We start from the raw sequence: 12,629 nt of genomic DNA on the forward strand, positions 1-12,629 counted from the left end.
CTGAGGCTGAATTAAACCTTTCCTATTAAACAAAATTGATTTTTAGAACATAATAACTATTAGCAGCCCTGATATTCTCAAGGATTTCTCTAACCTTTCTTCACTTTTAATGCCTGTGAGGGAATACTGTTTCAGGAAAGAAAAACCCATGCTTATTTTCAAATTTGCTTGCAACTTGCTATGAAATGTCTGTAACCAAACAGTTCTGGAGACAGCATATCGGACCAAATAAACCCAGGGAAGGAAGATTCTGTCATCCTGTGAGCTCCTGCTCTTAACCTAAGTTAAGAGCAAACTCTTAACCTTCCTGTACCCCCTTGGGAGAAGAGTGATATTGGTGTTGAAGCCTGCTCTATAAACGCAAACTTAAGGGCTGTGGGCAGATCCCTGTCACACAGAGTAAGGATAGTCCAGGACAGCCCAGTCACTTTGAAGAGGGTGAAATAATACTGAGAAAAGTGGATACCGCTCATGATTTCTTTTTCATGTTGTGTTATGCATTTTAAAGCGCTTTTTTGTTTTGTTTTGGGGTTCGGGGTTTTTTTTTTTGTGCATTTCAGAGAAATCGTCCTAGCCGAAGTAGAAAAGTAACGGCCATGTTGAGGCCGCTTAGATGACACAGGACGCCGGGGAGCGGGGATTGGGCGTGTATTTGGCCAGTCTGCGGCCCGGCGGGGGTGTGCAGGGGCCCTGCCCCTTCCCTTCCTCCCGCTCCCCGCATTCTCCCGCTGGTGTCGGGAGCTGCCGAGGCGGTGCTCCGAAGCGGAGAAAAACCTCCGACGGCCTTTTCAAGCGCCAACCGTCCATCGGGGAAGAGAGGAAAAAAAAAAATTAAAAATTAGCAAAGCCCTTATCCTCCTCAGAAAAGGAGAAGCGTCATTTCTTTTTAGTGGCACCGCGCTGGCGGTCCTTTACTCAAACTTTCTGACACCCAACGGGCGACGGGGTACACCGTGCTTCAGGGGAGAAAGGCACCCCCTCCCCAAACACAGAAGGGCTTCAGAGGGGGGGTCTCCCGGTCGGCCCAGCGGGTGCCGCCCGCGCGCTGCCGCCCGCGCGCTCCCGCCCCGCGGCGCTCACCTCCCGCCGTCGCTGCCGCCCTCCCTCCCGGCCCCAAGCCACGACTGCCCGCCACGACTGCTCGCCGCTGCTGCCCGCCGCCCCGGGCCGGCGTCTGGTGCCCACCCCCGCGCGGCGCCCATTGGCCGCGCTCCGCCCGCCACCGCCCCGCCGCGGGGAGGGCGGCGCCAGCGTCCTCCCCGAGCCGTCGCCGCCGCGATCGCAACGGGGCCGCAGTGGAGCCGGAGGTAGAGCGGAGCGGCGGCGGCGGGAGGAGCGCGACGCGACGCGACGCGGCTCGGCTCGGCTTGGCGGGCGCGCCACGGTGGTGCCACGGACTTGTCCCCCCGGCCGAGGAGAGCCAGCCGCCGCCTGCGAGCCTGGCTCCTGGGCAGGGGAGGACAGGGTGAAAGAAAGACAGACTAAACGCCAAACAACCCCCAGCGTCTGCGCCCGCCTGGTTTTTATTTTTGTTCTTTAATTATTTCGGAAAAAAAAAATTGACTGTTTTCGGCAATTTGTGCCGCGTGTGGAGTTCTTTTCCGCACACCCCTGACAAACAAAGGAAAAGGGGGAGGGGGACCGCGTTTCGCAGAAGACATGCGTTCAGTGAGGAAGAGGTGGACTGTGTGCACGATAAGTCTCCTCCTCATCTTTTATAAGACGAAAGAAATAGCGCGGACCGAGGAGCGCCAGGAGGCACCTCTTGCCGGGTAATTGCGGGGCGCCGCGCCGGGAGGACTCCCCGAGGGGGCGGCGGGGGGCATGTTGTTGCCTGAGGTCCTCTACGCGGCCCCACCCGGGTCTTTAGGCCCCCCGGCGACCCCCGGGCCGTGACCCGCTCTCCTGCGGTGCCACCTCAACTTGGCGCTCTCGCTGGGGAGGTCGTGTTCGGGGCGGGAGTACCGCTGCGGGACGGGTTACGAGCGGGTCTGGCTGGCGGAGCTCAGCGGCTGCGAGCTGGGGGCGAGCGGGACGGGGACGGAGGTTGCCCGCTGCCGGGGCTGCGGCTGGTGCTGCTGCCCACCAGCCCCCAGTAGTAGGGCGCGCCGGGGAAGTTCACTTGGCCGCGGCTGCTCCCCGAGGGCCAGGGTGGCTGGAGGTGGCGGCGGCAGCCGTCGGAGTGCGTTGTGCCTCCTGTCCTGCTTTGGGACCCCTTCAGAGGCGAGCGTGCCGGCGTGGGTGGCGGCTGCAGGTGGCCACTGCCTCCGTCCTTGAAGTTTGCCCGGGAGCTGTGTTTAACTTCGGTGCTCTTTGGGGATGCTTGCTCTGAGAGTGCGTGGGACATCCCCCTTAGCTCCCGAGGCTGCTCCGCTGGAAACTCTGGTCCCTTGCTGAGACCCTCTGTTGCATATTTTCGCTCTCCTGCTTGTCTTAGGTTCAAAAGAAAAGGCGAAAAGTCCCTTGCCATTTGTCTGTTGGCACCTCAGCTTTCTCTTTGTCGCGCATTGTGTTTGTGTACGTGTATGCCTGTATTCCTCATTTTTCTCTCAACTTGCAGCAATCCTGTGAAGATGTTGGGTTTTCAACCAAGCCTATTTCTCCTTGGAGGGGTATAATTTTTTGTTTTAACAGGAGGGATGCATAAATTCCGTGGTGGCTTAGTGAGATCAGCAACGGTGGGGAAGGGGCCTACGCTTTCTGTTTGCTTGTGCCAATGGAGTGGGGGGGAGATGCATTCACAGCAGATTTTCGTGCTTTGGTGTAAACTGTTGCCTTAATTTGAGGAGGAGGCGTAAGGAGGTTGTAAGTGCCTGTAGGGGCCTGTAGGAAGCTGGGGCAATTACAACCTACTTAGCCCCCTCTTCGACCTCGCGGTCCCCAGATTTAAAGGCAGAAGGTGCATCCTTCTTCCCTGGCCCTTGCCCAGGCAGGCCGATGTGGGAGCAGGGCACAGGCAGCTGGGCACAGCTGGCCAGCAGTGGCCCCAGCACCTCCCGGGAGCAGGGGGTGGCCTCTCCTGTGTGTGTGCGTGGTTAATGACGTGATGTTTCCTTCTGTTAGTATTGAAGATTTGCTGGTAACTTTCCCTCTTGCCTGGGTGTAAGACCAGTTTCTGCCGCGATGCTGTGGTATCTGCCTACTTAGGAGATGTACAGAGGTATAAAATTTTGGGGTTGTAGGTGTGCAAAAATACATGTGAAAACAAATGATTCAGAAATTAGTCACTAGGTAGAATCCATATATATTTGCAAAAAAAGCCCCCTCCAGCTTATGATGCATTGTTTGACACCATTTAAAAGGTACTAAAATGAACTGAAGATTTAATATTAAATGAAGGAAAGTAAGTGTATTTAGCCATAAATATTTATGTCCTTAACAACACTTTAAAAATATAGATGCAATGTACTTCTGCCAGGTCATTTACTGATATCTCTACTTCTTTGATATCAGTGAGGCTTCTTGTGGAGTATGGTGCTACTCGCTTTGGTTAAGGATATTGGAATATAGTTTCTTTTCCCAGCCTGTCGTCCCATCCATTACTGTATGAAGCAGGGGAAAAAAACCTTAAGTGTACTGCTAGTGTCTGCTGCCACTGTTGATGTTATACTTGCCTTTCTCCTGAAGGAAGGGCTCATGCCATTTGGTTATTTGTGACTGGCCACATGGGAAAGCAAAGTCAGTTTTCCATGGGATGTTTTACTTCCAGAAGTACCAGTAATGCAGAACTGTGAATGCATGAGGTGGCCCATTTTATGGCTATTAGTGACACTGCAGGTAAATCCCAGATGTTCCAAAATGGACTATGTGCAATTCCAAAGTATGTGATAAACTTTATATCAGCTGTATTCTCATAGCAAAGTTTGCTAGGACAGTAAGTGTGAAAGCATGCCCTTCTTTATCTAGACAGTAATATCTCTTCAAAGATTAAGCAAGTAATGAGACACATATTATGGGTAATGCAGTGTTTCTTAAACAGTGTTATCTTCTACTGATACAGAATACGCTTGAGGACAGTTATTTGTATTAATGAACTGTCTTCAGGTTGGTCTGGTTGGTCACCAAGGCAAGGTAATTCAGAGTGAAGGTTGACACTGTCATCCACAAGTTGCTGTCACAGTGGCAACTGTTTCATTTACATCAGAGAGGATTTGAAGTGATTCTAGAAGATACAAAGTAGCCCAAATTTATTTCACAGTTTTTACTCAGTGAAGAATTTTCTGGAGTAAATTTAGCTTTTTATGTGTTAGTTTATTTAATATTACTGTAAGTGCAAATTAAATAAAACAATACCAATAAAAGAGAGAGGAGCATGTAAGTGAACATCTTTGTGTTTATAGTAGAATTTTAACACAGAGTGCCTAGGACCTTCTTTTAGCTCATGTGAACATAATTTAACATTGTTTTACTGTACAATCTATATAGCTCACTGCAGATGTAAATTGTGAATATGGAAGGCAACCACATTTCAAATGCTATGGTGCTTTAGGTGTTGGCAGCATATTTTGTTGCTAAGTTTTGTCAGCTGTGTCACTGTTAAAGTGTCTAATGGATAACATTTAACCCAGCATAAAGTGGAGACGGCTCTGAAGTGCTTTTAGACTAAGTACTTTACCTGGATGTATTTTGGTAGTTTTCCTTTAGATGCATGCACTCTATGCATCTAGAAAATATATAAAGGAAAATATATGTAATAAATATATTTACAATCATTATGGAAAATTTTTAGGGAATAAAACATTTTAAAATAGAAAAAAGTATTAATTACATTCTGGTTATTGAATTTAGGGATTTCTGCACCATCCTCCCATGCCCTCAAGTTAGCATGATTGAGATAATTTGCATACAGATCTTGTACCTACACGATTGCTTGAAGTTGCAGGTTTTTCAGTAGGTGGCAGTCTTACCTCTGAGTCAGTCAGTGCCAGGTCAGTGCTGCAGTGTGTTGCCATAGAGGGGATGAGGGAGGGAGAGCGGTACTAGTGATGCTGGGTTGTTGTTGATGAAGGGTGTAATACTGGTTTGTTACAGGAGCTTTTGCAATCATAGCACTTTTTGCAAATGACTACATGTTACCAGTTGTGTTAACTTAGCTTAATTAATGTCCCATTGCAGGTTAGTTTGAGTTTAGTCTGCTATATAATTTACCAAATATTAATAATTTATATATATATATATTTACGTGTGTGTATATATACACAGCAGTAATGTTGCTGTAGCTCTTAGTGAGGGCCAGGATCCAATTGTTTTAACAACTTAAGGCCACAGGAGAACAAGAGTCAGCGATTCCCTAGAAAGCTTACGGTCTCACACCTTTTCCATTTTGTTTGTTGAATGGCTGGTGGTCAAAAGCTCTGTTTAACTTCACTAAGCTTGTATTGTCATTGGCAGTGTTTCAGAGCACACTTAATTAACAGATAAAGAGATTTCTGTATATTACTGTTATATATACTCCTGAGATACAAGACATTCTACATGGTAGAATGTTATATCCAACAACTTTGATATATTTATGATTAACAGCTATGTTTGAACTTGGCTGAACGTTGCTCTGGCACCTAAATGGGAATGGTATGGAAGGTAGTGGAAACATATGGAGATAAAAACACATTTTAGACCTAATGCCTTAAGTTGTTCTTGCAGTATTTTAGCTTCTCTGCCACATTTGTGTGACTTATTGGCTAATATTGCAACTGGTAACATTATGATACCTCATCAGATGTTCAGTGGTCATCACCCACAGTATTTTTTTATTTTTTTAAGGTTACCTTATCAAAATTTATGAACATAAGATTGATGAAGAAGGTAAGACAACTGGCGTTGTTTGGACGTGTGCATACAAAAGTTTGAGGATGTCTTGAGGAAATTCTGGTTTTTGTATGCCATTAAACTCCAGAATTCCATGCATTAAAGTCTTTTAGTATCATTAGGAGGCAAAGGGAGTCTAGTAGGCCACTGTTGTAGAACATGAGCAATTGCTGGGTGAAGGCTTGAAAGTTAACACTTAATTAGTAGTTAGTCCTAGAATTTTGGAACATAGAAGTGCAGATCCTGCCTCACAAACATACTGAAGTTTGGTCCAGGTTCACAGTTTGGAGCTTATTGTGATTTTTGTTAAGTCTATTTCCTTACAAATATAAACATATTTAAACTCTTAAATTGCATATTCAGGTATTAGATATAGGTGTCCTATAGATTTCTCACAGGTACAGTTTATTTGCCTTGGCAAGCAGAGAGATAATTGCTTCTTTTTGTTGTGAATAAAAGGAAATACCACTGGTGCTTGTAATGTAAATTACTTAAAACTAGAGTTAACCTTGATGTAATTGTGTCTTTTCTATATTGCATTGCAGAGATGGTGAACTGAGTTTAAGTAGAACAATGGTCAATAGCTCTGATAAGATAATTCGAAAGGGTGGCTCCTCAATCTTCCAGCATGCTGTAGAAGGTTGGAAAATCAATTCTTCTTTGGTACTGGAAATAAGGTGAGTGTCGTAAAAGGCAGTTCATTTCATATTACCCATAATTCTTTACATTTCATACTGCCTATAATTCTTCTGGTCTGGAAAACAATAATTTGATTTATAGTTGCAGGTGGATGTTTTATAACTGTACATATTTAGGGTTCAGTGTTAAATACAACAAAATTACATTAGACTCCAAAGTCAAGTCATCATTCATAAGAATAAATAAGATGTTTTCATCTGGCTGTGTCAATCAGACCCATGCAGTCAGTATCTACATTATGCATGTCCACATTTGAGCTGGTTGTCTAGAACTCTTGCAGCCAGTGGTGAGAAACTGGCACTTTTAGGACTTGATTTCCTCTCATCCTAAAGGTCTGAAATAGAACAGGTGGCAAGTACCCTGAACATACTAATTTTTCTCCCTTAACTACAAAGGGAGCTTAGGCAGACAACTTAGATGTAGGAGTCAAGAGCTAGGACATCAGGTGCTCGAATCAAACCTTGTCTGTGGCTAGTCCAAGTCACAAGTCAGATGTTGGCAATACCCATATCTTATGCAGTTTTCTTTCCTGAAATCAGAGAGTCTAAAAAGAGCCTTAGGCTCATGCTGACGGGGGAAACACAGCAGCAGAGTTAAAGTGAGTGATAGTTCTGATGTGTCTTAGTAATTACAGTAGGTCTGCTCACCCTGGAGCCTGAGAGAAGAGAAGTCAGCAGCCTCTTAGTGTGTTGTATTGACATTGTGTCTTCCCTGTCTTAATCAGGAAGATGGCCAGTGAGAAGCTTATGGAGCATGGGTTGGCAGTGTGAAGGGCTAGGAGTGTCACATTCTGTGAAAAATTATAGAAAATAACTATTTTTAGCAGCAATCACATAGCAGAGTGGGCTTCATTTTCTGAATATTAAGATTTTGAATAGGAATTTGATCTAATTAAAATGTGGTTTCTATGTCATTTCCCTTTCTGCCTTTTTTTTTTAATTGAAGGACAGCTTACAAAACCCCTAAACAGGCAGTGTTTCCATGTATGAAAGCATAGCTTCTCTGAATGAGTTTTTTTTTTAATGACTGCTATTTTATGTCCCTAATTCTAAAACATGAAGAAGATACGAGTAGCTCAGAAACGTACGAAGTTGTAGTAAAGAATTGATGTTCTGGAAGTCTTGTGCTATAATGAACATAGCGCAGCCCCGCTGCGAAAGCTGAGGAAGAGCGTCAGGGATGGAAAGAGTGGCAGGATTTGGGTAAGCAGCAAATTAGTACTCTGGAGCCTGTAGCTGTGTCTCAGCTGCCTGGCAAGTGGTCTGTGGAGTCCCCACTCCCTGTCTGCCTAGACTAAGGGACCCTCGGGTACTGGGCTGCTCCCCAGGCACCTGAGTTTCCTACTGGTGAGGACCTGGTTGTCGCCCTAAAATGCAGCTGAGGTGCAGCTCAGGAATAGAATTTCTTCCAGGACCATCTGTTCAGATGCAGCCTGTTTGACCAGTGTATAGTTGTTCCATAAAGGCTAAATTCTGCTCCAACGTAGTCTAGGAAAGGTAAACAGATTTTCTGTATCAGTAACAGTATTTAAAATTTATTTGCATATAATTGATAATTTAACTTGGAGAAATATTGAGTAACTTCAGCAGAATACTGTTGAAATTTCAGATTATAGGTTATGCTTCTGACAATTAGTAGAAAATAGCACACTGTTTTACTTGTGAAGTAAACTGGTTTGGAAGCCATTGAATGACTGTAAGTAGAGACAGATAACTCTTTTCAGCCATTTTGTTGAAAAATTGTCATCTTTCAGAACCATTTAAAACCAATACACCTTGCTGCTCAAGCCAAACAACTAACAAGTAAAACAATTATAATAAATTTTTGATTAAAATTAAGAGATAAAATTAAGCTTGGGTTATGCTCATTTTTTACCTGTTTAAAAAGTAAAAGACATCATTCAGACAAAGAGGTAAAACAGTAGAGAATGCTGTAGATTTTTTTAAGCCTGTCATGACGTGTATCATCTCAATCTACTGAAATCATGAGTTTCAACATCAGTTTTTTCCTTAGTGTTGGCTGGGGTGGGAAGTTCTCTCATTTTAGAAATTGCTGATGTGGTCTTAAGAATCATGATGTGATCATGTGGTGGTTTTTAAAAATTGTACGGTGAAGGATTTTTTTTGTCTCAGTAGTACAGTGAAGAAAAACATGTGTTTTGTACACTGGTTTAAGCAGTAAAAGTTCCACTTTATCAGTGTAAAGATTTTCTGTACAGGAGAGAGCATCAAGCTGAGGTTATTTAGATGTCCACATTGCTAGTCTTGTTTTGAGATGAAATAGCTCATGAACACCAGGGCAGAGAGCAGGTGTTTTCACTGAAACGGTGAAAGATTTTAGATTAATGTGACTTAGGGCTAAAATTTGACATAAACTATATGAAAGGAATTACTGCTACCAGCCAGTCGTTTCTTTCCAGAAGTCCTCTTTGCTAATGTGCATAGCATATTCAGTTACGGTACTCAGCAGTGACAGAGGGAAGTTTGGCATGCTTTTCCCTGAAGATGCCACATGCAGCCACTTGTGATATATGTTCCCGTCTGATGCTGACTAAACAATGTGCATTGTTCTTTCACTTTTACAGGCTGCTTGCTGTACACCTTTCTTCCCTGTCACAGCAGTAAGAAGCATCTTAGCTGTAAATATTTTCACACTTATGGACCTATAAGGACTAACTTCAGATGTGTCTAGCAATCTCCTAGAGTGTTCTCATGGTTAAACTAACTGTTCAGCCCTCCAAAGTACATTACATGCACTGTGTAGACCGTGAAGATGATTCATACTCTATTACTGCAACTGTTAGTGTGAACACTGGTGGTCTTGTGGTGTGAGGTTGACCATAGCAAATAATGGTAAAAGAAAAACAAAACAAAAAAATGGTGCCTGTTGAATAATGTATAAAAAGTTATCAGTTCTTAGGAGTGGAGAAATAATTTGGGAAACCATTAGTGTACAGCAGAAAGGCATTTCATAAAACTTATAATCACCCATAAATGTCAGCTACTTTTTTGTCTTACATCGGCTTGACACCCACATTTGCAATTTTGAAATGTAGAAATTATTTGTTAGTGAGTTTTGCTTTGTGCGAGGACTGTCGATCAGTGGTGTGTCTGGACCTGGTTGGCTGGCAGCTGGAATATATTATGCTTTCCTATTTGCTTTGTTGACCATGGGCATCATCTCTGGCCATCTTATTTTTGCTCAGGTTAGTGACCAGTCTATCAGCCTCAAAGGTGCTATGAATTCTTGGCAAGACCAGGCTCAGATAGGAGTCAGTGAGTGAAAAAGCTCCTTTATCAGGACTCAGTGGGAGGATGAAAAGCTTCCGCTGAGTTTCTGGTGTCACAAGATACTTTCTGGGACTTTGCAGCCAGAAGAGGCAGTCTAGGGAGTATAGCAGCTCTTTTGGGAGGGCAGCAGCGCTCTGGAGATGTTAAACAGGCGTTAGAAGAAAGAGCTAGGCTTTCTGTGATTGACCTGGAAATGATGGGTATTACTAATTAGTTGAGACTGTAGCAAATTTACAGTCTTGCCAGTCATGATTGGTCTAGTGGTAGAGTGGTTTTTCCAACTGATGTTACGTTCTGATTGCTGACAACTTCTTTGAAAAATGATTGGTAATTCCTGTGCCTAAGGAAGAAGACTGCTTGCTTGGCTCCCCTTCTGTCTGAATGATTTCAGCCATGAAGAAGAGAGAGAATCCGCCACCTGCAAGGTTTTGTGTCTTAAGTCCTTTCTAGTCTCTGTAGCAGTGTGAAGGCTTTCCAGTTATGGAAATTAGGAAATTTCAGTTGTATTGAAGGCCATACTTTCAGAAAGGAGAGATGTGGCTGAGACGGTACAAACCTGTCTGGGGAAGAGTTACACACAGGACTGATGCCAGCATGATCTGTTACCTCTGTGAAATGAACTACAGTCTGAGGTCTCAGTGTGTGACTTTCTTCCTTCACTTATTTTTGATTAAATGTGGGCATTTATGTTGGAAGAAGCAGATGAAGGTTTTGAATTGCAGGAAGGCAAAATGGGAAAAAAAAAAAAAAAAGTGTTGAGGATGTATTTATCTCTTTGCAATGTAACAGACAGGTCGATGAGTGGAAATTTCCTGTCAGAAAAGTGTGAGAACTTGTAAGATGTTAACAGCATCATAAAAAAAAAAAAAAAAAAAAAAAAAAAGGTGCAACTTCCTCCTTAGAAGGGTTCAGGTTATTATGATTGTTTATCTTTCAAGTTAATATGAAACAGCTATGGCAAGTCTCTGAAGTACAAGCAGTAAATACTGAACTGGCAATGGAGGTGTACCATTGCTCTGAAGCTTTTGGATCAACATTTTGGGGTCAGTTGCACTGTTTCCTTTAGGTTTTTTTGTCTCTAAGACTGCAAATGGGGTCTCTCTAGTCTGGTTTAGTCATAACAAAGCTTAAGGGTTTTTTGCCTCCTTAGACCCTTGCCTCAACTGAAAATCAGTTGTCACTGATTCACTGTCAACTGGGCTGATTAACTCCTTTGACTCCTTTCTTTTGGCTCTACCTTGCTTAACTTCATGAAACGCTGACGTATGGCTGGCCTTCATATGGTAAGCAGTAGTTGAGTCATGCGCTATTTAAAACCCCTCTTTTCCTTTTGCATGCCCACTGAAGATTAGTGCCCAATTAGTACCTGCTTCAGCTACTGAAGTGACCCTTCTGGTCAAGGGAAAGTGAGGTCCCGTGACAAGCATGGGAAGGACTAGAATGGGGACAGAGCCAGACAGCAGCTTCTGGTAATATGGCACTTCTGTTTGTGTGGTCCTCCATGGGCAGGGGAATGCCAGGAACATTTCCATGGTTAGTTGCAGTTAGGCGTCTTTTTAACAAATCCAAATCAGGGATTGGACTAGATAACCTTTAAAGTCCCCTTCCAGTCCAAACTATTCTATGATTCTAAATGCTGCTTTCCTTGAAGAGGTTTTCTTAAAACTCCCTTTCAGCCAGACTCAAGCCAAACCCGACACAGGTGCAAATACTCACAGTCTCCACTGCCTCTTGAGGAGGCCAACAGGTGCTGTAGCTGTAGCCATCTACAATGGCAGGCTGTGACCTCCTGTTGCCTCACAGTTTGTTTTTGTTTTGGTTTGGTTTTTTAATTAAAATAATTTAGCTGGCAAAAAATTAGTCGTAGGTCGTAGTCCTTGGTAATTTCAAAGGCTGAGAGCTGCCTTCTGCCTTCCAACTGGGGAGTGCAAAGCGGTGTCAGAACTTGCTAGGGTTAGAAAATCAAGTTGTTTAAAGACCTGTGTGAATCAGTCAGAGCAAGTCTGCAGGAGAGCAACAAGAGGGGTCATCTACAGCACATGACCTGTCCAATTAAAAAAATAAAAGTTTAAAAAAAAAAAGTTGGATGGCTTCTTAGTCTGAGGTAAATGAAGGCTATTGCCAAGAGTAGAGAATAGTCTGTCTTCCACCAGCAAGGTATAAGGAACAAGAACAGTTCTTCAGCTGCTGTGGGAAAGATCCAAGCTAGCATAAGGAATATTGTGCTGCCAGTAAGGCTAGGGAAACACTGACACAGACTGCATGGGGAGTTTGCTGAGTCCCCACCACAGGAGGTTGTTAGGAATATATTAGATAAACATGAGCTGGGGGTGATGTAGATAAAGACACATCTTCAGCGGGGGCAGAGTGTGGACTAGGTAATCACTTAGTCCATCTCTGTTTTCAATAATGTGGTTGCTGGTGAGCTAGCCCGCCTTCCTGGGTACTGAGGATGCACTCAGGGATTTCCCCTCATGGCTGGGGTCCAGACAAGTCCAGATGCCCCAGCAGTGAGGGTTTCTGGCACTGCCTTGCTCGAAAGGAAAGATTTTCCTGGGAAAAGTGTTGGAGGTCATATTTCGGTATTCTTGACAATGTCTAAAAATATAAATTTATTTGTAATCTTAAAAGTCAAATGTTGAAGTGATTTATTTTCTTTCCTTAATTCACAGAATTCTGGGGCAGATGAGGGAGAGTTTGCCATTATGTAATAGTTGGGTAGTACAAAGACTACAGTACAAAATAAAACCAGAAAAATGCACTTAAGTAGAAATATGTCACCATGTTGCCCCAGAGCAATACATATTTATATCATTTAGAAACCTGTTCAGA

The 12,629-nt window shown here is 43.7% G+C and overlaps 1 protein-coding gene across 1 annotated transcript in view; it reads left to right on the plus strand.

Moving 5' to 3' along the window:
- Positions 1–1,289: 1,289 nt before the first annotated feature.
- ST8SIA4 (ST8 alpha-N-acetyl-neuraminide alpha-2,8-sialyltransferase 4) overlaps positions 1,290–12,629 on the plus strand; it is a 64,546-nt gene continuing 53,206 nt past the window's right edge. Inside the window, exons 1-2 of the mRNA XM_030005385.1 lie at positions 1,290–1,772; positions 6,354–6,485. Coding sequence (XP_029861245.1) covers positions 1,660–1,772; positions 6,354–6,485 — 245 coding nt within the window. The 5' untranslated portion in view covers positions 1,290–1,659. The remainder of the gene's footprint in view (positions 1,773–6,353; positions 6,486–12,629) is intronic.

This window comes from Aquila chrysaetos, chromosome Z (assembly GCF_900496995.4).
Source record: "Aquila chrysaetos chrysaetos chromosome Z, bAquChr1.4, whole genome shotgun sequence".
NCBI classification, from domain to species: domain Eukaryota; kingdom Metazoa; phylum Chordata; class Aves; order Accipitriformes; family Accipitridae; genus Aquila; species Aquila chrysaetos.